The 27,973-nt window shown below is 42.5% G+C and overlaps 1 protein-coding gene across 1 annotated transcript in view; it reads right to left on the bottom strand.

Annotated features, from left to right (window-relative positions):
• The window catches only part of LOC137421723 (A disintegrin and metalloproteinase with thrombospondin motifs 18), a 165,391-nt gene that overhangs the window by 1,392 nt on the left and 136,026 nt on the right, over positions 1-27,973 (bottom strand). Inside the window, exons 21-22 of the mRNA XM_068108046.2 lie at positions 24,479-24,730; positions 17,587-17,728 (exon numbers count right to left, since the gene is read on the bottom strand). Coding sequence (XP_067964147.2) covers positions 17,587-17,728; positions 24,479-24,730 — 394 coding nt within the window. The remainder of the gene's footprint in view (positions 1-17,586; positions 17,729-24,478; positions 24,731-27,973) is intronic.

The raw sequence follows: 27,973 nt of genomic DNA, 5'->3' as shown, positions 1-27,973 counted from the left end.
CTTCCCATTGTGCTGATGTCAAAAGTCTGTTGGATTTTCAGGTGGTATTTTTATCAACAGGATAGATTTTTATAAACTACAATGGTTTAAATTGTGAAAGTAAAAAAATATCACTTGTCTTCTCTCCCTAGCTTGGCTTGCGCCATTGAAATGCATCTCATTTGCTTAGAGTAAATGCAAATGATGTCTGTACACAGTGTCTTCAGAAAGTATTCACACCCCTTGCCTTTTCCACATTTTGTTGTTAGCCTGAATTCAAAATAGATTTAACTAAGTTTTTTGTCACTGATCAACACAAAATACCCCATAATGACAAAAGTGAAAACATGTTTTGAGAAACTTAACAAATTTATATACATATATATATATACATATATATATATATATATACAGACTTGGCATTTAATATGGAATATTTTTTTTGTGGGGGTGAACTTACTTTTCAAGATGTCTTAGAACCAAAAGTTCATTGGAATTATGTTGAAATTATTCTAGATTTTGTTAATGTGACCTTTAAAAGAAACAAAAACCACATTTGACATATCGAAACAAATAAATTGATCCTTGAAAGTGATGTAAACTGATATCGAACTCAATTCATGTACAGTACTGTGTTAAACTTCTGTACGTTTTCCAGAAGTATCTCTTTATTTTGCACATTAGCCAAAAAAATTTAAACAAAAACAAAAGTTAAATTACGACTGGGATTACGGACAGTAAAATTACAGTTCAGTACTTCGTGTAACCCCCACGAGCATTCAGGCGAGCACGTACACGTTGAGGCATGCTGTTCACGAGATTTGCCAAGGTTTGGACAGGAATCGCTTGCCATGCAGTGAAAATAGCCTGCTGCAATTCACGCACAGAGGTCGGCTACTGGTCCAAGTGGTCGATTTGACGCGTTAATTCTGCCCACAAGTTCTCTATCGGATTCATATCCGGGGACATGGCAGGCCACTCCATATGCTCTACACCACGGTCAGCAAGAAAGTGTTGGATCATGCGAGCATGATGAGGGCATGCATTGTCATCTTGGAAGGCAAAGTTTCCTCGAAAGGCTGCATGAGCAAATGGAAGCAATGTTTCTTCCAGAATGGCCCTGTACTTGAACTGGTTCAGGTTTCCATTCAGAACAACCAGGTCAGTTTTACCACCTGCATGAAAAGCAGCCCAAACGGTCACCCCACCACCCCCAGCTTGGACTCTTGGCACTATACAATCTTTGTTCTAGGCTTCATGCACTTGTCTGCGCACTCGGACACGGACATCTTGACGATAGACCAGAAATCTAGACTCGTCACTGAAGATCACGTGATTCCAGTGTCCTGGCTGCCATTGACGGTGCTCTCTGGCCCACTGCAATCGGCGCTGGCGGTGTTGTCTGGTTGGTCAGGCGTGGCTTTCTCAGGGGACGCCTGGCACGATAGCCTGCTTGAACCAGTCGTTGGTTGACTAGCCTTCTGGATACAGGCACATTTGTCAGTTGCTGCCACTCAGCCCTAAGCCGATTAGCTGACTTGGTATGGCCATTGCGGACTAACCGGTGCAGCTGGCGATCATCCCTCCTTGTGGTTCTGTGGGGACGTCCTGCCCTCGGTGTTGGAGTAGGGACACCCCTCTGAGCATTTCGTTTCAGGATCTTCGACACCTGACCTTGAGTGATGCCATACTGCCGAGCAATAGCACGCTGTTTCATGCCGTAATTTCGTAAAGCCACCACTCCATGACAAACAGCATTGTCGAGTTGACGGACCATCTCCAGAGGAAGCGGCAATAACTTTTGGAGACGTGCAGCAGTTGTTTTCCACTAATACAGAACGCAACAACCCTTGTGTACCCGACTGTGAAGCCAATCATCGAATGCACCTGTCCGTACATTTTGCCACGCCACCTGTGATATAATCCTGTTGTTGACTTCTTGCTGCGACAGACAATCAGTGACATGGTTCTTTTAACAAATAAATCACCAAAGTGTAAAAGAAACTCACCAGATTGATATACTGAGTTAAGAAAGTAAACCCAAGTCAAGAAAAAAATAAATTCCATATTAAATGCCAAGTCTGTGTATATATATATATATATATATATATACATATATATATATATATATATATATATATATATATATATATATATATATATATATGCATACATACATATATATATATTGTTGCGGTTTTGAGTTTGTACAATAAAGGTTAATTTCTCCCTCATAGTTTAGTCACACTACAACACCAAGCCTCGCGATAGTTCAGTTATGTCTTAGTAAATGTAAGCATAGTCCTTTTCCTGTGTTAGTTTTGCGTTGAGTAGAATAATGAGAGTTAGGTCCTTCCATTGCTTATGCCACCTCGACACTGTGGTTTTTGGCGCAAATTAACACGAGGCAGGCCTGACAAGTCAAGGCAAGACCGAAGGAAGGCGGAGCAGAAGCCGACGGTAAGCGCAAGCCGCCAATCAAGGCTCGAAGGGAGTGGTTTAGCACTACGTCAAAAGGCATGTTTAGAACATTCGATGAGGCTAAGGGTGTGGCAATAAAACCCTTTGCGCAAAGCCCACACCCCAGTAGTTATGGGAGAGGCGCTTGTGAGTGTTGAACGAGTTTTGAGGAGAGAGGCGCTTGAACAAGTTGAATGCTCAGTTGAGCTTGAGGCGGATCCTCTCTATCGAGTTACGCGAGCGAAAGCATGCTGTTAATTAATCGCGCTGTGAGAAACCGCCAAGCCTGGCGAGAGACAAGTACATTTTCCCGCCTGCCTGCTCTGCCCTTTGTTCGAGAGACGCGCTGCAAGGATCCCTCCCACTGCCTATTTGCCTTCATCGAGGGACGTGCTGTGACAGGGGAGGGGCACGCCGGGCGAAGCTGTTCCTGGACGACCAAGCCGGCGCGCTCAGCGCGTGAACACCATCCTTCCTTTATTTCCCCCTGTGAGTGTGATCGGGCCCGTGTCTGGGATTTAAGCTAAGACTGTTTAAGTTCTGCTCTGTGTCTCTGCTTTCTACCGATCCTTGTACATAATAGTGTAAATAATTATTAAATCTGTGTTCTTCCTTTTATTCGACCGTCTTGTCCCTTCCATCTATTGACTAAGCGTGGTACGAATAAAACCGCTCGAATCGAGTTCCAATACCAGAGATCTGCACGGACCACGTGGTACGCCATCTGCTCGGACGTACTCAAATTACGCGTGGTTCGTGCGAGGTTTGATCCCCGCTTCTGCGGCGGCGTAGGTACTTAGGTACATGCGAGACTTGTCCTGAAACCCTACCTTGCCTCTGCGCGGGAGGGGCAACTCAAGTCTCTCGGTTGCGATGACCCAAAAAGAACAAGGGGCTTAATCTCCCCTTGGTAAGGGCAGGAGGGTCACGTGGAAACCGTAACAATATATATATATATGTATATGTATATACTGTATATATATATATATATATATATATATATATATATATATATATATATATATATATATATATATATATATATGTATATATGTATATATAAATATATAGACATACACACACACATACATACATACATACATACATAAATACATAAATACATACATACATATATGCATTTCCAAAACAGACATCTGTTGTTTTTGCATGAAAAGGGTGGGCACGTCAAATATTTAAATTACATACATTACTAATATAAAATCCAATTCATTTTTGTTTATTCAATAAAACATGATCATAACACCTTTTATTTATCAAAATATGCAAATGTGACAATAAAAATATTTATTTTCAAGGTGGTGCAAGACTTTTGCATAATACTGTATATATTGTGATTTATTTTCACAGTGAAGGAGTTATTAGCCCCACCCCTTCCTCTCCTGCCACCCTCTCCCCCCCCCCCCCCCCATTTCAAAAAGAAACTTTGTACTCTATGACATCCGAGGTTATTGCAGAGGTGTTTCAATGAGATTTCAAAATGCCTTTCAAACAGATGCTTTTATGTCTTTGGCAGCCCGTGTGTTGCGATGCAATCCTGTAAATGGTGCTAAGGCCTCTGGACCAGTCATAATCTGAGGCCACGGGCGTGTTTCATCATGCAGCCCACACATTTCACCGGCTCTAGATATCAATGACACGTTGTAAGGAAAACTCTGGCTGACAATAACGTTTTAAAATAGCAAAATGATGTAACCAGTGTTCTGAGTCTCAGTCTTTCTTTAAACTTTATGATAACCAATATATAATGATTTTGAAAAAAAAAACAACCTTAATCCAATTCTTAATAGTCACATAGAAGTGTTGGGTAAATAATGAAACATTACCAGTTGTTCAGTATTTGGAAAAAAAGAACCATCTTCGAAATCTTGAGAACCTACGTGGGACATCTCCGTTGTTTGACCTCCTGATATCAGGAGGGAGAATGGCTGAGCTGTTCTGTAAAACTTGTTAGTCCTTCCTGCCAAAAAGGTAGGAAGCATCAATGGAATGCTTCCTCTTTGGCATCAAAACTGCCGGAAGATCTGATCATTGCTGGTGATGTGATCTTGCCATCAGATGTATAAAATATTCCCAGAGTGTTGTTGAATACCTCTGGTGTTGAAAATAAACTGCAGGCGACAAAACTCCCCTCCATGGAGGGCCTCATGTTAGTATCGATACCTCCTGTCGATGCCAACAATAAATATACAGTTCCTCGGAAGAGAAGCAATTTGGTTGCTTTTAAAGACAGTCAAATTGCACATGCGGATAAATGTATAATCAGCATCAAATACGGACGCAAAGCCAATAAATAACTCTGAAGGACAACGACTATCAGTTGTATGGATTGTGTCAAGCTTGATGCTGTTCTTACCATTGCCATTGGTCATTAGTCGTGCGACCAAAGGTGTGGTGGGATGTTGTAATTTAAATTATTTAACAGGCTGCATGCATTGCAGTGCTGACCACAATGAACAAGGCCAAGCGGTGCGCCATCTTTACCCAAGTCAGAATGCATTGGACAAACTTTGCTAAAGTGCTGGGTGACATAACGACATGGGTGTTGGAGTCGACTATTGCTGCAGTAAAGCCATTTTGGTTGCTGAGAAATGCTTCGGATATTAATCACATCGAGTGCCAAAAATGGGTTTGATCGCATTCTTGCCAATCGATCTCTTCATCCATTAACATCTGGTTATACAATACTGAACCACAAAAAAAGGGCATTACACAGAATGATTTGGTGTGCAAAATTGCTCAATTAAAGTTGCATACAAATAAAGTTTGAAAAAGCCACTAAGGCCCTTTAGTCCAAGTAGAACATCTGAGAATTGCCACTGAAGTTTGTTTATTTATTGTTTTTTTTGTTTTTGTTTTTTTGTATACAAGATCGAGGCTCGTGAAAGAGCTTACATTAATCACACAAAAAGACAAACCGACACAAACCGACACATAAAACACAAAATATGGGGAGCGGGAGACAACATGGGGAGAGAGGGTGAAGGACACAAACACAACATTTGAGAGCAGGGACATCGAGAGAACTGTGGGAGGGAGAGGGCTTGGGGGGAGGTGGGAGAGGTATAAAACATATGGACACTGCAAGGACTTCCAGGAAAGAAGTTGGAATTTCAAAAAAGTGTATCTGGGGTGAATTAGCGGGGGTAGAAAAGGTCAAGGTTTTGGATGGGGGAAGATAAGAGATGGTGGTGAACAGCTGTTTTAAAGACCTGGAGGGAGGATTGGGATTGAAGGGAGTGGGAGAGTTTGTTCCAGAGGCGGGGGAAAAAGGGGAATAAAAGAGTGAAGGTGAGCAGCGAGCCTAGATTTTTGCAGTTTAACCATAAGAGGGTTGCTGGCAGATCTTGTGCGACCTGTAGGAATATTTGGGGGACAGAGCACAGAGAGAGCTGGGGGAGCAAGGCCGGAGAGGAGTCGGTAGAAGACAGAAAGACCACCTACCTGCCTGCGATGAGTGAGTGAAAGGCCCTCGGAGTTAACTTCATCACGGGAGATTCCAATGATTCTGAAAGCTTTGGTTTCAACAGCGTGAAGCCGAGCTAGGTGTGAGGCAGGAGCACCGGCCCAGAGGGGGGAACAGTATTCCGTTGAGCTGCGGATGATTATTGAGAATTGTTGGCATTTTATTTATGCAACTGGCTGTGGTCATTATCACGTGCTATTTATTTAAATCTATACAATGTAAGCAGTGTTTTACGTCTTAGCCTTGGAAACCCCCCCCCCCCCCCAAAAAAAAAAACATCTGCTTATAATGATACAAATTGTTTTGTTGTGTAAAAAGTCAAGTTCTTGGAAGAGCTAGAACACAGAATGGATCAGGATGCAACAATACAAAAGGAACAGCAGAAAGAGGGGGGAAACCAACAGGATGGCTGAGGGACAAAATAGACAGACACGGACAAACAGGGGAACACGGTAAGAATGAAGGGCAAGGGAGGATGCAGGGGACGGACAGGATGGATACAGAAACAAATCTCAGGAAGGAAAAACTGGAAATTCGGAAGGAGGTGGGTTTTGGGTTGGGGTGGGGGGGGGGGGGGTAATGGGGATATAAAAAATCATGGTTATGGATAGTGGGTGATCTGAAATGGTGGTGAACAGCTGTTTTGAGGACCTGGAGTATGTGGATGTGACATGGATGAGATTGAAGATGGATGACATTGAAGAGAATGTGGATGTTGGTTCCACAGGTGGGGAACAAGAGGAACAAACAAGTGGAGGTGGGCAGTGATTGTGGATTTAGGTGGTTTCACCATAAGGGGGTGAAATGGACTGCATGCTCATGGGTTGCTCATGGACTGCATGCACCCTTCAGAAGTCTGGGGCGAGAGGGTATTGGGGGGGGGGGGGGGGGGGAAGAGGGGATGGCGACAAAGCACGGAAATAGCAGAGGGTGCAACACCAGAAAGGAGGCAGTAGAAGACAGAGAGACCCTCGACCTATCTGTGATGGCGACGTGGTAAGTCCATAGACTCAGCTTCATCGCGGGAGATTCCAATAATCGTATAAGCCTTGTTTTCCACAGTGTCATGCTGAGCAAGGTGTGAGGCAGGTGAGCTAGACCAGAGGGGAGAGTAGTACTCTATTAAACTGCAGTTGAATGCCTAGTAGGTGGACAAGGGTTGGGTGTGCCAAGGAAGGACCTTACGTGGTGGAGGATGCCCAGTTGGTAACTGGCTTTGGAGGCCAGCTTTGAAATCTGGTTTTCCCACCAAATATCATGGCAGATAATGAGAGTTTGAGTGACTGAACTTCTAAAAGAGGATTGCTAAAAAAAATAGATGAGAGGGTTTTCAAGATGGTCCTTTTGCAGAGAGAAACATATTCCAAGTGTTTGACCAGCTTTTGATATTACCAAGGTCTTAAGAGTGGGAAGAGGTTCCGCTACGTTCTGGGGAGAGGTTCGTTCTACTTTCTGAACGTGAACTTCGCGGATCGCCATATGCAGATTCGCCACGGTCCCACGATCGATGTTTCTATACGTGAACGTACCCATTTGTTTGTGAACAGGTACGTTTTTCATGGAAGTCCTTCACGAACTTGCTGTCCATGTCTGACGTGCGACTGAAGGTGCTACAGGAATGTGGAATTTATTGGTTTCATGCTTTAGCATTCGCCGTATCTGCATTGCCTGTTTGATTCTGGCCTCCCACCCGTGCTTAGCACGGGTATCTCCCTAGGAATTCACCAAATGTCCGTCTGTCTGTCTGTCTGTCCGTTCGAAGGTACCATAAAAACTGCTGAACCGGGAGGGGGAGGGGGAGGAGGGAGGGGGAGGGGGAGGGGGAAGGGGAGGGGGGAGGGGGAAGGGGGAGGGGGAGGGGGAGGGGGAAGGGGAGGGGGGAGGGGGAAGGGGAGGGGGGAGGGGGGAGGGGGAGGGGGAGGGGGAGGGGGAGGGGAAGAGGGGAGGGGAGGGGGGAGGGGGAAGGGGAGGGCGAGGGGGAGGGGGAGAGGGTAGGGGTCTGGAGGGGGAGGGGGAGGGGGAAGGGGAGGGGAGGGGGAGAGTGAGGGGGAAGGGGAGGGGAGAGGGGAGGGGGAAGGGGAGGGGAGAGGGGAGGGGGGAAGGGGAGGGGAGGGGAACGGGGGGAGAGCGAGCCCCTTGGTAAAGCGAGCGATTTTTTTTTTTCATAGCGTCATGGCGTTCATAGCGTCATAGCGATTTTTTTTTTCATAGCGGCATAGCGTCATAGCGTTCATAGCGTTTCATAGCGTCATAGCGATTTTTTTTTCATAGCGTCATAGTGTCATATCGTTCATAGCTTCATAGCGTCATAGCGTCATATCGTTCACAGCGTCATCGCGTTCATAGCGTTTCATGGCGTCATAGCGATTTTTTTTTTCATAGCGTCATAGTGTCATAGCGTCATAGTGTCATAGCGTCATATCGTTTCATAGCGTCATAGCGATTATTTTTTTTCATAGCGTCATAGCGTTCATAGCGTCATAGCGTCGTGATCGCTCTGAGCGAATCAGCGTCCACCTGCTCTGATTCCGTTGATTCCGTGCGCTGAAATGCGCTGAGGTAAATATGAATAAAAAATATGGATCGTCAAATATTTTGAGTTCGGCCATGTTCGTCCCAGGCTCAATGGCCATGCCAAATATCAAGCACGTAAGCCTCTCCGTTTAGGAGTCTATCGGTAACATTACACACACACACACACACACACACACACACACACACACACACACACACACACACACACACACACACACACACACAAACTGTGTTTTATATATATAGATATATATATACAGGTATATCGTTACTGAGGAACGGGCTTATTTTAGCTGAGGCTAATGACTGTACCTGAGTTGCTGTGTTGTCATGATTTACACCAATCATAATACAAACAATTACTTTGCACAAATGTATTTGTTGTGTTTGTGATATTACATTTTTATAGGCAATTTAGGTTGAAGATTTAGGTTGAATGTTTTTGTTTTTTTCAAGAAAGAACCCCTCAACATATACATAGGGGAGGGGTAGGTGCAGACTGGAAGTTTGGGACGATTACACCTCACCACCACGTAATTAAAAACACCTCACCACCAAGTAATTCAAAACACCTCCCCACCAAGTAATTCAAAACACCTCACCACCACGAAATTAAAAACACCTCACCACCACGTAATTCAAAACACCACACCACCAAGTAATTCAAAACACCTCACCACCACGAAATTAAAAACACCTCACCACCACGTAATTCAAAACACCTCACCACCACGAAATTGAAAACACCTCACCACCACATAATTCAAAACACCTCACCACCAAGTAATTCAAAACACCTCACCACCACGTAATTCAAAACACCTCACCACCAAGTAATTCAAAACACCTCACCACCACGTAATTCAAAACACCTCACCACCAAGTAATTCAAAACACCTCACCACCAAGTAATTCAAAACACCTCACCACCAAGTAATTCAAAACACCTCACCACCACGTAATTCAAAACACCTCACCACCACATAATTCAAAACACCTCACCACCAAGTAATTAAAAACACCTCACCACCACGTAATTCAAAACACCTCACCACCAAGTAATTCAAAACACCTCACCACCAAGTAATTCAAAACACCTCACCACCACGTAATTCAAAACACCTCACCACCACGAAATTAAAAACACCTCACCACCACATAATTCAAAACACCTCACCACCACGTAATTCAAAACACCTCACCACCACGTAATTCAAAACACCTCACCACCACGAAATTAAAAACACCTCACCACCACGTAATTCAAAACACCTCACCACCACGTAATTCAAAACACCTCACCACCACGAAATTAAAAACACCTCACCACCACGTAATTCAAAACACCTCACCACCACGAAATTGAAAACACCTCACCACCACGAAATTGAAAACACCTCACAGCCATAAAACACGTAATTAAAAACACCTCACCACCACGAAATTAAAAACCTCACAGCCATTAAATTAAAAACACCTCACCACCACGAAATTGAAAACACCTCACAGCCATAAAACACGTCATAAAAACACCTCACCACCACGAAATTGAAAACACCTCACAGCCATAAAACACGTAATAAAAACACCTCACCACCACGAAATTAAAACACCTCACAGCCATAAAACACTAAATAAAAACATCTCACAGCCATAAAACATGTAATAAAAACACCTCACAGCCACGAAATTAAAAACACCTCAGCCATAAAACACGTAATAAAAACACCTTACCACCACGAAATTAAAAACACCTCACAGCCATAAAACACGTCATAAAAACACCTTACCACCACGAAATTAAAAACACCTCACAGCCATGAAATTTAAAACACCTCACCACCACGAAATTGAAAACACCTCACCACCACGAAATTAAAAACACCTCACAGCCATAAAACACATAATAAAAACACCACCACCACAAAATTAAAAACACCTCACCACCACGAAATTAAAAACACCTCACAGCCATGAAATTTAAAACACCTCACCACCACGAAATTAAAAACATCTCACCACCACGAAATTAAAAACACCTCACCACCACGAAATTAAAAACACCTCACCACCACGAAATTAAAAACACCTCACCACCTCGAAATGAAAAACACCTCACCACCACGAAATTAAAAACACCTCACCAGCACGAAATTAAAAACACCTCACCACCTCGAAATTAAAAACACCTCACCATCACGTAATTAAAAACACCTCACCACCACGTAATTCAAAACACCTCACCACCACGAAATTAAAAACACCTCACAGCCATAAAACACGTAATAAAAACACCTCACCACAACGAAATTAAAAACACCTCACAGCCATCAAATTAAAAACACCTCACCACCACGAAATTAAAAACACCTCACAGCCATGAAATTAAAAACACCTCACAGCCATAAAACACGTCATAAAAACACCTCACGACCACGAAATTAAAAACACCTCACAGCCATAAAACACGTCATAAAAACACCTCACGACCACGAAATTAAAAACACCTCACAGCCATAAAACACTTAATAAAAACAACTCACCACCACAAAATTAAAAACACCTCAGGCATAAAACACGTAATAAAAACACCTCACAGCCACGAAATTAAAAACACCTCACAGCCATGAAATTAAAAACACCTCACCACAACGAAATTGAAAACACCTCACAGCCATAAAACACGTAATAAAAACCTCTCACAGCCACAAAATTAAAAACACCTCACCACCACGAAATTAAAAACACCTCACCACCACAAAATTAAAAAAAACCTCACCACCACGTAATTCAAAACACCTCACCACCACGTAATTCAAAACACCTCACCACCACGAAATTGAAAACACCCCACGGCCATAAAACACGTAATAAAAACAACTCACCACCACGAAATTGAAAACACCTCACAGCCATAAAACACTTAATAAAAACAACTCATCACCACAAAATTAAAAACACCTCAGCCATAAAACACGTAATAAAAACACCTCACAGCCACGAAATGAAAAACACCTCGCAGCCATAAAACACGTAATAAAAACACCTCACCACCACAAAATTAAAAACACCTCACCACCACGAAATTGAAAACACCTCACAGCCATAAAACACATAATAAAAACACCTCACCACCACAAAATTAAAAACACCTCACCACCACGAAATTAAAAACACCTCACCACCACGAAATTAAAAACACCTCACCACCACGAAATTAAAAACACCTCACCACCACGAAATTAAAAACACCTCACCACCACGTAATTCAAAACACCTCACCACCACGTAATTAAAAACACCTCACCACCAAGTAATTCAAAACACCTCATCACCAACTAATTCAAAACACCTCATCACCAACTAATTCAAAACACCTCACCACCATGTAATTCAAAACACCTCATCACCAACTAATTCAAAACACCTCATCACCAAGTAATTCAAAACACCTCCCCACCATGTAATTCAAAACACCTCACCACCAAGTAATTCAAAACACCTCACCACCAAGTAATTCAAAACACCTCCCCACCATGTAATTCAAAACACCTCACCACCAAGTAATTCAAAACACCTCACCACCACGAAATTAAAAACACCTCACCACCACGTAATTCAAAACACCTCACCACCAAGTAATTCAAAACACCTCACCACCAAGTAATTAAAAAGACCTCACCACCACGTAATTCAAAACACCTCACCACCATGTAATTCAAAACACCTCACCACCACGAAATTAAAAACACCTCACCACCACGTAATTCAAAACACCTCACCACCACGAAATTGAAAACACCTCACCACCACGAAATTTAAAACACCTCACAGCCATAAAACACGTAATTAAAAACACCTCACCACCACGAAATTAAAAACACCTCACAGCCATGAAATTAAAAACACCTCACCACCACGAAATTGAAAACACCTCACAGCCATAAAACACGTCATAAAAACACCTCACCACCACGAAATTGAAAACACCTCACAGCCATAAAACACGTAATAAAAACACCTCACCACCACGAAATTAAAAACACCTCACAGCCATAAAACACTAAATAAAAACACCGCACAGCCATAAAACATGTAATAAAAACACCTCACAGCCACGAAATTAAAAACACCTCAGCCATAAAACACGTAATAAAAACACCTCACAGCCACGAAATTAAAAACACCTCGCAGCCATAAAACACGTCATAAAAACACCTCACCACCACGAAATTAAAAACACCTCACAGCCATGAAATTTAAAACACCTCACCACCACGAAATTGAAAACACCTCACAGCCATAAAACACATAATAAAAACACCTGACCACCACAAAATTAAAAACACCTCACCACCACGAATATAAAAACACCTCACCACCACGAAATTAAAAACATCTCACCACCACGAAATTAAAAACACCTCACCACCACGAAATTAAAAACACCTCACCACCACGAAATTAAAAACACCTCACCACCACGAAATTAAAAACACCTCACCACCACGAAATTAAAAACACCTCACCAGCACGAAATTAAAAACACCTCACAGCCATAAAACACGTAATAAAAACACCTCACAGCCACAAAATTAAAAACACCTCACCACCACGAAATTAAAAACACCTCACCATCACATAATTAAAAACACCTCACCACCACGTAATTCAAAACACCTCACCACCACGAAATTAAAAACACCTCACAGCCATAAAACATGTAATAAAAACACCTCACAGCCACAAAATTAAAAACACCTCACCACCACGAAATTAAAAACACCTCACCATCACGTAATTAAAAACACCTCACCACCACGTAATTCAAAACACCTCACCACAACGAAATTAAAAACACCTCACAGCCATAAAATTAAAAACACCTCACCACCACGAAATTAAAAACACCTCACAGCCATGAAATTAAAAACACCTCACCACCGCGAAATTGAAAACACCTCACAGCCATAAAACACGTCATAAAAACACCTCACCACCACGAAATTAAAAACACCTCACCACCACGAAATTAAAAACACCTCACCACCACGAAATTAAAAACACCTCACCACCACGAAATTAAAAACACCTCACAGCCATAAAACACGTAATAAAAACCTCTCACAGCCACAAAATTAAAAACACCTCACCACCACGAAATTAAAAACACCTCACCACCACAAAATTAAAAACACCTCACCACCACGTAATTCAAAACACCTCACCACCACGTAATTCAAAACACCTCACCACCACGAAATTGAAAACACCCCACAGCCATAAAACACGTAATAAAAACAACTCACCACCACGAAATTAAAAACACCTCACAGCCATAAAACACTTCATAAAAACAACTCACCACCACAAAATTAAAAACACCTCAGCCATAAAACACGTAATAAAAACACCTCACAGCCACGAAATTAAAAACTCCTTGCAGCCATAAAACACGTAATAAAAACACCTCACCACCACGAAATTAAAAACACCTCACCACCACGAAATTGAAAACACCTCACAGCCATAAAACACATAATAAAAACACCTCACCACCACAAAATTAAAAACACCTCACCACCACGAAATGAAAAACACCTCACCACCACGAAATTAAAACACCTCACCACCACGAAATTAAAAACACCTCACCACCACGAAATTGAAAACACCTCACCACCACGTAATTCAAAACACGTCACCACCACGTAATTAAAAACACCTCACCACCAAGTAATTCAAAACACCTCATCACCAACTAATTCAAAACACCTCATCACCAACTAATTCAAAACACCTCATCACCAACTAATTCAAAACACGTCACCACCACGTAATTAAAAACACCTCACCACCAAGTAATTCAAAACACCTCATCACCAACTAATTCAAAACACCTCATCACCAACTAATTCAAAACACCTCACCACCAAGTAATTCAAAACACCTCCCCACCATGTAATTCAAAACACCTCCCCACCAAGTAATTCAAAACACCCCACCACCAAGTAATTCAAAACACCTCACCACCACATAATTAAAAAGACCTCACCACCACGTAATTCAAAACACCTCACCACCATGTAATTCAAAACACCTCACCACCACGAAATTAAAAACACCTCACCACCACGTAATTCAAAACACCTCACCACCACGAAATTGAAAACACCTCACCACCACGTAATTCAAAACACCTCACCACCAAGTAATTCAAAACACCCCACCACCAAGTAATTCAAAACACCTCACCACCACATAATTAAAAAGACCTCACCACCACGTAATTATAAATACCTCACCACCACATAATTATAAATACCTCACCACCACATAATTCAAAATACCTCACCACCACGTGTTTCAAAACCACCACCACATTATTAAAAACACTTCACAACGACGGAAACAAAAGCTTGAGGGAGTCGTTAAGTGAAATCACAGACACTGCCCAGATGTGTAGATATATAGATAAATGACTGTACCCAAGTTGCTGTTTTGTCATGGTTTACACCAATCATAATTCAAACAATTATTTTGCACAAATGTATTTGTAATATACGTGATATTACCTTTTATAAACAATTCAAATTGAAAACTTAATTTGAAAAAAAAAAATTCCCGAAAAAATTCCAAAATTCAAAAAAAAAAAAATTGGAAATTTTTTCTAAAAAAAATACCCTTAGGACATACCGACGGAAGAGATATGTGCATACCAGAAGTTTGGTACGATTTCACAAAAGTTTGAGGGAGTAGTTCAGTGACAAGACAACACAATACAAGACAAGACAACACAAGACAGACACTGCACAGATATATACGGGGTGAGTCAGAAGTAGCGCCCAATTTCTGTTTATATATATATATATATATATATATATATATATATTTCTGTCAGTTGATTGTTGGTTTGCCATTTGTATTACAGTGTACAAGAAGGTAGAAATAAATGAATGACATGTTTATCTAACCATTTATTCGGGGGAAAATTATTACGGAAGTGTAAGTGGATCCCGGAAAGTGGTTCGGCCACCGCGGTCCGATTGAGTGGCCGGCACGCTCCCCAGACCTTACACCTCCAGATTTCTTTCTTTGGGGGCTCATGAAAGACCTTGTTTATGGTGAAAAGCCTCGTACCATTCAGGAATTGAAGGCTCAAATCACTGCAAAGTTTGAGGAAATTGATATCGAACTCTGCAAGCGTGTGTGCCACTCTGTGCCTGCTCGGCTGCAATTGTGCATCGATCACGAGGGAGGGCACTTTGAAAATTGCAAGTAAAACAGCTTGGGACACTTCCGTAATAATTTTCCCCCGAATAAATGGTTAGATAAACATGTCATTCATTTATTTATACCTTCTTGTACACTGTAATACAAATGGCAAACAAACAAATTGTTTCTGCACATGTACGAGTTTGATTGGGTCCAGAACATGTGCAGGAATAAATTAACAACAGCACGAAGATGTGAAAATATCTTCAGGTTCATTGTTGGTTTCTTGGTAATTAAAGATGGATTTGTATTTGATAAGCTTCATGATGATACATATCCAAAAGAAGTTGAATTAAAATAGGAAAGCCAAAGTTCAGTTTCCTTTTTTTTGAATTACAAATTGACATCCATAATAATAAATTTCACACCAAATTATTTGATAAACGAGATGCTTTTCCATTCCATATTGTCCGAATGCCTTTCTTGGACAGCAACATTCCTAAAAAGCTATTTTATGGTACGGGTACAGGTGAAATAATTAGGACTGTGAGAGCAACCACACACAGCTCTGAACTTGTCAATAGATTACAACAACTAGTCAGACGTATGCTAGCACAGGGAGCTATAGTTGGCAGATTAAAACAAGTTTTCTTTAATATCACAAAACGACACCAAATCGAATTAGTAAAATACAATACGAATAGTAAAAATATTATTCATGAGATCTTTATGTAAATACAATACAATATAAGAATTAAATATACTACAAATCAATGTTGCTAGGAATCAGTGATTGCTAGGATACAGCAGCATGCAAAAAACCATGTGTGTGTGTGTGTGTGTGTGTGTGTGTGTGTGTGTGTGTGTGTGTGTGTGTGTGTGTGTGTCGCTGATTGGTATCTCTATAAGCGGGTTTCAGAAGGGAGAATGGAGCCCTTCCAGGTCTAAAAGTATCCACCTTTATGTGTGTGTGTGTCTGTGTGTGTGTGTGTGTATGTGCATGTATGTGTGCGCGTGCGTGTATGTAATATTTGTGTTCATAATATTGATGAAAATAAATCCATCTCCTCCTTTAAGTTTAATGTTATCCCTCCTTTCTAAACTCGTGCTTCCCCTATGGCTAACGCGCATGCACGGCACAGGAGCGTGTGTGTGTGTGTGAGTGTGTGTGTGTGTGTGTGTGTGTGTGTGTGTGTGTGTGTGTGTGTGTGTGTGTGTGTGTGTGTGTGTGTGTGTGTGTGTGTGTTGGCTCCACTACAAGCCGAAATCATGTATTTTTTTTAAAAAAACATAATGCAGAACTGACCCCAACTATTCTCTAGTTTTTTATTGGGAAATTGTTTTGTTTTTCAAGTGCTGTATATATTTCTGTAGTCTGCGACTTTTTTTGACTTTCAATTTGTGCTAATATTAACTAAACATTTATATTAGATTGCAAATTGTAAATACAGTATTATTATTTTTTTAAACATTTAAAATCTACTACCATAGCCGTTGAACCAGCCTAATTCGCAGCAATGCAGGATGATCAAGGCCTCACGACCTAAATCAAGGGGTTTTTGGCATACACAACACCCTTTCCAAGTGCAGGTTTGTTAGATTGGGCAGCCATGGAAATGAAACCCACACCAGTCAGTGAAGAAAGAAAAGTCTTTAACCACTCGTCCAAACAACGCCAGCTCATAATCCGCTACATTTGCTCGAAATACTAGGAAGAGCTTTTGGAAGAAAAGAAATCCCGTACCAACCAACCCTTTCGTTACCTTCTCAGAAATTGCAGGCACATTTATATTTTGGTCTCCAAATCATATCTCGGTCACTTCTTTAATGCTGCCAAACATTCACGAAAAATATGGCTTGTTCTTCCAGAACAGATACCATATGAAACGATTATGCCTTTGTCTGGTTCTTACCGTTGGGTGTTGTGCAGGCCTGTGGTTGGCACACACGATGGGAGGCAGGCCGGTGTAAGAAGGCGCAAGTCTTGGCAGGTCTGCCTTGTGAAAGGCACTTCACTGTGCGTGTCTGTTCACCTGCTCCACACGTCTTTGAGCACTGGGGGTGGACGGGGTAGGGTCCGAGAGAGGCAAGTGGGTCAGCCATGTCATACTATTTAACCACATGACGTGACTGCTGAGCCTCTAGTCATATAGGAATTTCTTCAGTTTTTTCAGCTTCACAAAACAAGTGGAGCAGCTTTTAAAGTCATTGAAAGTTTTTTTTGTTTGTTTGTTTTTGTATACAAGATCGAGGCTCGTGAAAGAGCGTGAACGAGCGTTTGAACACGTGTGTCGCAATTTACAACTGTGGTGTCTAGAGAGCTGTCCGAACTCACGCAACTCTACTTCTTTAGTCACGAACCTGCCATCTGTAGATGAGCCATAGTCTTGAGAAGCCTCTCCATAAACTACCTTGTGAGTGTTTCATTCGCAATGATAAAGATCCCATCTTCATAACTTAGCACGTGGTTGTGCATGATGGGAACTTCCAAAAATTGATTTGACACTTACCCATTCAAAGACACTGGTCTAGTTTGGAGCTTCCAAGCACTCTAAAAGACTTGATCTTGTGGAAATGAATATATAGCAGAAGGTCAAATATAAAGAACTAGGCTTTACAGGTTGGGCGACTGGCCAGTATGGTCAAAGGTGCACACACGTCTGCCAGGACACCCTAACTATTAAAAAATACAAATTCATCAGTTAAGTTTGCACTCATGCTGACTCGCTTTGCTCTTGTAGAATACTCACACAAATATGGATGACCTTGGATTTGAATGGACAAATTAAATAATATTTAGCCACCATCTTTAAACACTTTTTATACTGTAACTGGTTAATGTTTCTTTACATTTATCACACTACCAGCGAGGTACATGTGATATGCACGGGTGGGAAGCCAAAAGCAAACAAACAATGCGGAAACGGTGAATGCTAATCCATGCAACCAATAAATTCTACGTTCTTGAGCCACCTTCAAACGTCGACGTGGACAGCCGGTTCGTGAATGACTTGGGCAAAAATCGTACCCTGTCTGAATGGTTATATACCCAGTCAATGGCGAATCTGCATATGGCGAATCTGCGAATGTCACGGTTAGAAAGTCGAAACCCTCACGTCATTTCCTCATTCATATTTAAACTCAATATCTCTATTTTCATTCCAAACAGCATCATTCCAATCATACATTAATACTATAACAAAGTACTGTGTTAAATCACGATTGTATTGAGATATTATCAAAGCAGCCCATTGTCGTCATCTGTTCACTTCCGGATTTGGGAGCAGTTGGGTATAGTCATTTTCAAAATTATAATTTTATTGAAGAATTTATGAAACCTCCCACCTACAGTCGTGGCCAAAAATAATGACACCCTTGCACTTTTTTCAAATAATGCACCATTTCTTCCAGAAAATTGTTGAAATTAAAAAATATTTTAGTATCCACATATGTATTTCCTTGGTTTGCAGTGAAACAAAACAAAAAAAGCTGAAAAATTACTAAATCTTAGCTTATTCCACACAGAAATCGTAAAATGTCCCGGACAATATTATTGGCACCCTTTAGAAGTTAAAAAAAAAAAAAAAAAACCTTTAGAGGCCATTTTTCCCCGCAAAGTGGGGGTTGGCCTTTTTCGGGCACCATGGTTGTTGTTGTTTTTTGGTCCCCTTTTTGAAGCAATGTTTTACGGCCGGGTGCCCTTCCTGCCGCCAACCCTGTTTGCCGCCTTTTACGACAAACAGGGAATTACCAGTGAACTGGTACTCAATTAGCCGACCTCGGAAGGATAACAGGCTGAGTCAACCCTAACAGCTGAGTCAAGTCTAACAACTTAGAAGTTGTTAGAAATAATTAGATTCAAGCAGGTGATTCTCCTTTACTTTGCAATTGAACTCACCTGTGTTGAGTTGCAGGTGTCTGCAATATATAAATCACTCATTCAAACAGTTTGAATAGAGAAAAGGAGTCATTCTGCTGTTTTGTGTCACTGTGTGTACCGCAATGAGCATGGAGAAAAGAACGAAAACCAGACAATTGTCTGAGGAGGTCAGACACAAGATTGTAGCCAAGCATGGACAAACTCCAGGCCACATGTCCATTTCCAGAGACCTTGATGGTCTTGGGTCACCGTACACAACGTTATCAGGAAGTTTAAGGCCCATGGCATTTTAGCCAACCTCCCTGGACCAAGAGAAAACTTGATTTAAATTGCAGCGAAGGATGTTCAAATGGCGGAGAAAGCACCTCCAGCAATTACCAAACAGATTCAAGCTGACCTTCAGACACAAGGTACAACAGTTTCAACTCACACCATCCATCACCAACTCAATGAAAGGGGGTTCTTTGGAGGATCCCACTGCTGAGAGAGAGAGAGAGAGAGAGATAGATAGATGAGTAATCCCGACGAGAGTTTGCTAAAACACACCAGATCAGGCCGAAATCCTTCTGGGAGAATGTCCTGTAGACAGATGAGACCAAATTCGAGCTTTTTGGTAAAGCACATCATCTCTATGTTTACAGAAAACAAAATGAAGCTGTCAAAGAAAATAACACCTTCCCTACAGTCAAGCATGGAGGAGGTTCAGTGATGTATTGGGGTTGCTGTGCTGCCTCTGGCACTGGCCATATCTGAATGTGTGTATGGCATCATGAAATCAGGAGATTAGGAGCACCAAGGCATTTTGGAGCACAATGTTCAACCCAGTGTCAGAAAGCTGGGTCTCCATCGAAGGTCATGGGTATTGCAGCAGGACAATGACCCCAAACACTTCAAAAAGCTCCCAGGAATGGTTCAAGACGAAACGCTGGACTGTTCTGAAGTGGCCAGCAATGAATCCAGATCTAAATCCCATTGAACACCTGTGGGGAGATCTGAAAACATCAGTTGGGAGAAGGCACCCTTCAAATCTGGGAGAACTGAAGCAGTTTACACAAGAAGAGTGGGCCAAACTGCCAGCAGAGAGGTGTCGGAAGATCATTCATGGTTATAGGAAGCGCTTGACTGCAGTTATTTTGTCCAAAGGCTGTGCTACCAAATATTAAGTCTAGGGTGTAATTTTGTCGATGCCATTTATTTTTATATTCTGATTTAAAAGGATATATTAAGTTCTGAATCAAAAACAAAGGTTCTGTAATATTAACAGTGAAATAAAGAATAGTGGAGACCAAATACTTTTGTCAAGTTCAACTTATTTTTAGAGAATATTCTGAGTTATTTGAAAAAAGTGCAAGGGTGCCAATGTTTTTGGCCACAACTGTACCTTACAACATCCACTGGGACCCCAAAACGTTCCACAGAAGGTTTGGCGGGGCTAGTTCTAAAACTGAGGGAGTAGTTTCGGGACGGTCCGAAGACACTCCTGTTTTATAATATTGTCGTAGATTGCCTTTATCTCTCAACGCAACATACATAATAGATGGGATGGTCTTACACAAGTCTTTTATTGACAAAGTGTTGATGTTTCAAAGATCATTGTGATGTCCATCATTTAATTGCGCTCTGGTGCGAAGTTGAGTGTGAAACCTCCTTGATGTATTTGAGTATCATTTTGGGGCCATTTACATATTATGTGATACAAATTGATGAATGTCACACACTACCCTTCATTCTACTCTTCACACCTGCCACATTTTCTCCCCCGGATTCAATTTTCTCGGATAATACATTGACGGACACTTAACCAATGCCACAAGTTGCCATATACAAGTCCAAACAACAAGTTGGATTCATATTTGAAGCAATCTTGTCAAAATATAACGTGCAAGCAGACAATGCAACTAATATACAACGTATTACCAGAAATATTGGGACAGTAAGGAAAAGAGGAAGTTACTAATTGGAACCTTTTATTTGAGTATTAATATAGAGTTGGTCCACCTTTAGCAACAAGCACAGCTCACTCAATCTCACAAATTATTCATAGTATATCTTGGTAAATATTTCATATTATAAAGTTATTCTGTCCTGTTCTATTCCATACATTGGCAATACCTGTAGTCTTCAATTTCTGAAGAACATTGCCCACAGTAGAAATGGGAAGGCCCAATACGACAGTAATGCTGTGAACCCCTGGCACAAAATGACGATTCCACATTGAAAGATGAAGGCGAGTCAGCTCTTTCCCTTGTAGCATCGTTATTTAATACCTGCTGCACACCTTCTGTTTAGCCAGTCTTGTAAAGATGTTGTCGATGTACTCCCTGAACCAACGCCACCTGATGTAGACTATTTGTACAAACGTTTTAGTCGTGCCCTCACAAATACTGCAAAGAAGGCCACTCCATGTGGCTACAGGAAGTACTATATATGGGGCTGGGACAAGGAGTGTATTGGGCTCCATGATGACTTTATCAACACAGATAATCCTGAGTCCTCGGCAGCTACTGCTGATGTTTTGATGAACCACCTTAACCGGAAATGTCAAGAAAGGTGGACAGAGACTGTTGAGAGCATCGACTTCGTACACTCTTCTCGGAAAAGTTGGGGAACTGTGAACCACCTCACCGGTCGAGCAGCGACAAATAGACAGTGCCAGGCTGAAGCAAACAAAACTGCCAAGCAACATGTGAACAACGTTAAGTACTCTGTCTCTGATAAGAAGGCCCAACGTATGCTCTTGCAGTCTTTTCATGAGAAATTGCATGAAACGTCTGTTGATGGCCATCTGACTTATCCTTTTATCAACGAAGAAATGCACTGCTATTGGTCAACTTAAACTCAATAAAGCAGCCGGTCCTGATGGTGTGCACACCAATGTTTCCGACACTGTGGTCATTCGATGCTCACTTGGCTATGTAGAATTTTCTCGTTCTGCATGACAACAAAACAACAAATCACATTCTGAAAACCTGGTGTAGGGCCACTGTTATTGCCACCCCAAAATCAGGTGAGCCACTGGACGACCCGCAGTCGTACAGACCTATTCCGCCACTAAGTAAAACATTTTCACTTTTGGAAAGGCTTATCATCATCGTTTTACGGCCATTTCCATGCTTAAAGACTTTGGAAAGGCTGATCCAGGAACGAATCTACTGCACAGTTGATGAGCAATTCCCACACAAACAGGCCGGATTTCATAAGCTACGTTTGACTGCCGATCAAGTGGCACTGCTAGCGCATGATATTGAATATGTCCTTGATGACAAACAAATAGTCAGAGCTGTCTTCCTTGACCTTACGGCAGCGTACGATACCAAGTGAAATTCGAGCTTTTTGGGAAAGCACATCATCTCTATGTTTACAACGTACGATACCGATACCGTTTACAACGTACGGCAGCATACGATACCGTTTGGCATAAAGGCCTCTGCATAAACTGCTGTGTATCTTACCGGATCGTGTGATGGTTAAGTTCATCATGGAACTCCAATATATTCACTCATTTGTTTTGAAAACTGCTGATGGGCAGATCAGTCGACCGTATTGGTTGAAAAATGGTGTTAGCCAAGGGTCTGTGCTTGCGCTACCTCTCTACAATGTATACACTCACGATATCCTTCAAACGAACGCGAATCGCTACATGTACGCTGATGATATCGCCTTCGGAGCTCCTGGCTCTTCTTTCGAGCAAGTCGAGAGCTCACTGAATACCGATATGCAAACGATGATGAATTACCTTGAATCCTGGTGCCTAAAACTCAGCATTGCAAAGATGGCGAGCTCTGTCTTTCCACTTACGAAATCGTGACGCCAAGCACAAACTGGCCATATCTGCTAATGGTGAACTGATAAAGCTTGAAGCCTGACCCACCTACCTCGGAGTATGCCTTGACAGTCAAGTTGCACCTGACAAAGCTCAGCAAGAAAGTCAACTCCAGAAATGCTCTCATACGTAGGTTGGCAGGTATGAAATGGGGTGCATCTCCCCATGTTATACCCCCTCTTGGCTAGCCCTTGTTTATCCTCTTGCTGAATATCGCTCAGTCGTTTAGGGAAGAAGTACACACACATCTAAAGTGGACGTTGCACTGAACAAGTCGATGTGAATTGTATCAAGCTCCATAAAAGCTACCCCAACATCTTATCTACCAGTGTTATCTGGTGTAGAAATGCCTGACATCCGCTGCCTAGGCCACGCGTTCAACACTGTACAAAAATCAGCTAACTCACATCATCTTTTACATGATTGTATTCACGACAGGCGAACACCTACACGTCTCAAATCTCGTCATAAACTGGCCAATGCAACACAACCTCTGATCGATTCCGATTTTATTACTGCTGATCGCTACACGCAAAGTCTTTGGACCTGATGATTTGCCACAGATCAATCCCACCTCGTGAAGTTTATCGATGAACCCATAGTTTGGCCACCGGGCTGGGACTTAACGCGATCGTCTTGGATTTGCCTGAACCGGCTTCACTCAGGATCAGGTAGATTTGCCTACAACATGTACAAAATGGGATTTGCTCCTTCCCCTCTGTGCGATTGTTGAGTAACACAGACTGCCGACCATATTATCTATCAATGCACCCTCTACAAACCCCCGAGTGGTTTGCAATCACTTCGCAACATTGACCAACAGACAATATAATATTTAGCACATCATAATTGGTGATCTGTCACATACGAATGATGATGACCTTTGTAAAGCACAGCCTGCTTTCCTGCTTAACGCATGCCCGGTTCAAATTTTGGGTGTGCTGTCTCATAGTTTTGGTAATGTAGTGTATTTTTCGGTTGCGAAGTGTGATTACAAAGATGATTGCCTTTCACTACTAAATATCAAAGTAAGGTGCTGTGGAGCATATAGTACACATAGGTGAGATCATCCCGTGGTATCATATAAAGGTATGCTTCCCACCTGGTTCCATGGCCCCGCATACCAGCCAGCAAGCGGGGTCGGTGGAAGAGAGTTGCTGGAGGCGGTGATCTTATGGCTACCGTCATGTTTGTCTGTGCAATACTGTGCATTGCAGCTGCGCTCCAGCTCCACAATTGGCCTGGCCACACGATGGCAGCGGTGATCGGTAAGTGCATGTAATCGGCCTGCGGAGCTCTTCTTGCTGCACTTTAACTCACGAGTCTGGACGCCGGTGCCACATGAGGCAGTGCACTAAGGACAGAGCGAGAAGGAACAGTGAGTGCACAGAATTAGTGTTTGCCAATACCAGATTGTTTTATCGATTTAGCTGAATCATTTGAAACTATCCTACCAAAAGTCACGTGACACCTTTTCACTTGATAGAATTGCCCATGTGTGTTTCTTGTCTCCATAACACTTATCATCAACAGGCTATATGAATCAATTGCTCAGTTCAATGTTCTCGAGAAAGGAGTTCGGACGGAGTTCCAATGAAGAATGATAATTTGCTGTCAGATCGTGATCACATCGTCAGGATGATTCAGCTGCGTCCGAACCATCCCCAAATCAACAATATCGAAAACTTTATCTGTGATATAAATATTTTGATTTGTAATCTCCCCCCCCCCCCCCCCCCCACCCATAACCCTCAAATCCTCCCCTCTCCCCAACATAGGAAATTATTTGCATGTATTGTGTGCACGTCTGAAAAGCATAGAAGAAAAACAACTGGGTCAATCTCCACCAAATTTGGCAAACGTGCTGGGGCTACCTAGTGTGAGGTCATGGGTACAACCCACCCCACCCTCTCTCCCCCCCCCCCTCCCACCTTGCCCCACAATGTGCTGCACAGGGGGCAAAATTGGGTTTCTATGTAGGGGTTCTGGTGCATGTTGAGCAATGAAAATGTTGGAATCTTGCAAAATAATTAAGTTTGTGTGTTTTTCATGCATTTGTTTGTCCCTTTTTCACAGACGGAACCACTGCCAAAGAAAGCTCATACAGCCAGGCCGTGCCGGGAACCCCCCCTCCCCTCCCCCCCCCCTCCTCTCCTAACGCCGGAACCTCACCTCACCCACCCTCCTCCCCCCTAACGATGGGAACCTCACCTCACCATCCCCTCCTCCCTAACGCTGGGAACCTCACCTCACCATCCCCTCCTCCCTAACGCTGGGAACCTCACCTCACCCTCCCCTCCGCCCCCCTCCTCTCCTAACGTCGGAACCTCACCTCACCCACCCACCCTCCCCCCCTAACGATGGGAACCTCACCTCACCATCCCCTCCTCCCCACCCCTCACTAACCGTAACATCTCGGATAGCCCCTGCTAGTGAATACTAAGATTGCGCTTGAAGTTGTATTTGATAGTGAAGAGTATGATATAGCTGATGTCACAGAGACACACTTTGATGAGAAGAGAAATTGGCAGACTGTTACAAAGTGTATTAGTGTGATAGGAAAGAGACAAGAGGAGGAGGTGCGGATATCTGGGTAAATGACAGCATTGTATCGAGGGAAAGGGGATGACATTAAGGAGAGAAATATTGTAGAGGATTCTGTGTGGATATACTGTAGCCTAGAGATGGTAAAAAATAGTAAGGCAATCACGGGATGTTTTATAGGCCCCATGGTACGATCGAAGAGCAGGATGGAAGAGTTTATGAATCATTCATAAAGGCATGTTGTAAGGGAAGAATATTGATTATGGCAGATTTTGATTTTCCAGAAATAGAGCGATTCTATTGAAAGCGCAGAGCAGATGAGGAATTTTTAGGTCTAGTGTAGGATTGCTTTTTAAACCAGTTTGTAGATAAGCTCACAAAATAAAAGTAGCGTGTGAAATGCCCTGTAAAGTTGTGATACAATTATGGTAGAGAAGGTGGGGATAGGAAATCGTTTAGGGACGTCACCATAACATAGTGTGTGCAATTCGGATTGTATTAAGAATAAAAGTTTGGGATAGTAGGGCAAGGCTATATTTCAGGACGCACACTTTGAGGGAATGAGGAGAGAGTTGAGTGCTATAGATCGGAATCAGAGAAATGGGCAGCCTTGAAGGAGCAAATGTGAAATGTAAAGAGTAAGTACATTGTAGTGAGGTGTAAATCTCGAGGCAGAAAGAGATCAGGGTGGGTGAGTAGAGAGGTCGGGAGTGCACCCAAAGATTAGCGGAGGCATTTGTTTGGTGTAATAAAAGACGCCTGGAGTCGGACTCAGATCGTACAGAAGTAAACAGATGCTCGTTAAAAAAAAGAGAATATGAGATGGATGTAGCCAATAATATTAAGCGTAATAGCAAGGAATTAAAGTACATACACGATGAGTAAAAATCTGGTTAAAGGAGAACGGCACTCGGTAGAGCGCATGCCACATACCTCCACCAGGCTGAACAGTTTACGTCTTGTATCCAACTGAAAGACCAGATATGGGTCTATATCTTCACCGAAATCGAATCGTTTGTTCTTGTCACCTACCTAACTCATCCACCAAGTTTCATCCGAATCCGTCCATAACTTTTTGAAATGACGATAATGATTTAATAACAGTAAATGTAATGCGAAAAAATGAAAGGTGAGGTAAATCTAATTTCTAATTTGAAACATCTCCATTCAGACACAAATACACAACAGGGGACTGATAAAAGGAAATAAATTATTTTGTTGAGTCGGCCAGTACTCAGCTCTGGTCCAAAATGTGTTGAGGGGCTTGTTGGTCGTCGCCGCTGGTTTAGCCACTCGCGCGGGAAGCGCTCCGCCAATGGCGACGAACCTCCATGTCGAAAACGCCCAGGCACAAAGCAAACAGTGAAACGGCCCTTCCTCGCTTCCACCGCTGAATGTAACGCGGCTCCAGCTCCTCCAAAAAGCACCGCCGTCCAACAACACCCCCTCCACCGATGTTGCAAAGGTTCACAGAGCTCCGAAAAGTTATCTTCACAAGCGCACAGAGGTGACCGCCCGAGACGAAAACCACACCGAGAGAGAGAGTCTTCTTCTTCCTGTCCTCAAACCTTCACGCTCTGACGTCACGCTGCCTAATCGCCGAGTTCCGTCGAATCACCGAATGGTCTTGCTTGACCAATGACGAACTTTGGGGTGTGGCCTTTTTCCTTACTCGGTTGATGGGCGGGGTTAATTGTCGATTGAGAACGTTAGATTTCTGTCGGCATGGTGTCGGTTATTGCTGGTCAATGGCCGGTTGTTGTTATAACGAGCGTGAGTCTTTATGGATGGTTTTATGGTCAGCGTTGTTGCAATTGTAAAAAAAAAACGTAGGGAAAAGCCACAGGAGGCAATCACAAACTGGGGGGAAACTAGCTTACCCCCTATTTAGTTCACATTTCTGCACCCCTCCCTCCCCCCCCCCCCCCACTCCCCCCCGTATGAAGACACATAAACAACCTTAAGCTCCAGTTTCCCTACTTAATACATCGAGATGTCTGCAACGCATCCACGGTCCATGCTACACTTATACAATCCTACCTGTACTATGTAT

The sequence above is a fragment of the Myxine glutinosa genome, chromosome 2, assembly GCF_964187855.1.
Source record: "Myxine glutinosa chromosome 2, kmMyxGlut1.1, whole genome shotgun sequence".
Taxonomy (NCBI): Eukaryota; Metazoa; Chordata; class Myxini; order Myxiniformes; family Myxinidae; genus Myxine; species Myxine glutinosa.
Note: the sequence above shows the minus strand (reverse complement) of the source record. Positions and strands in the feature narration are given on the sequence as shown.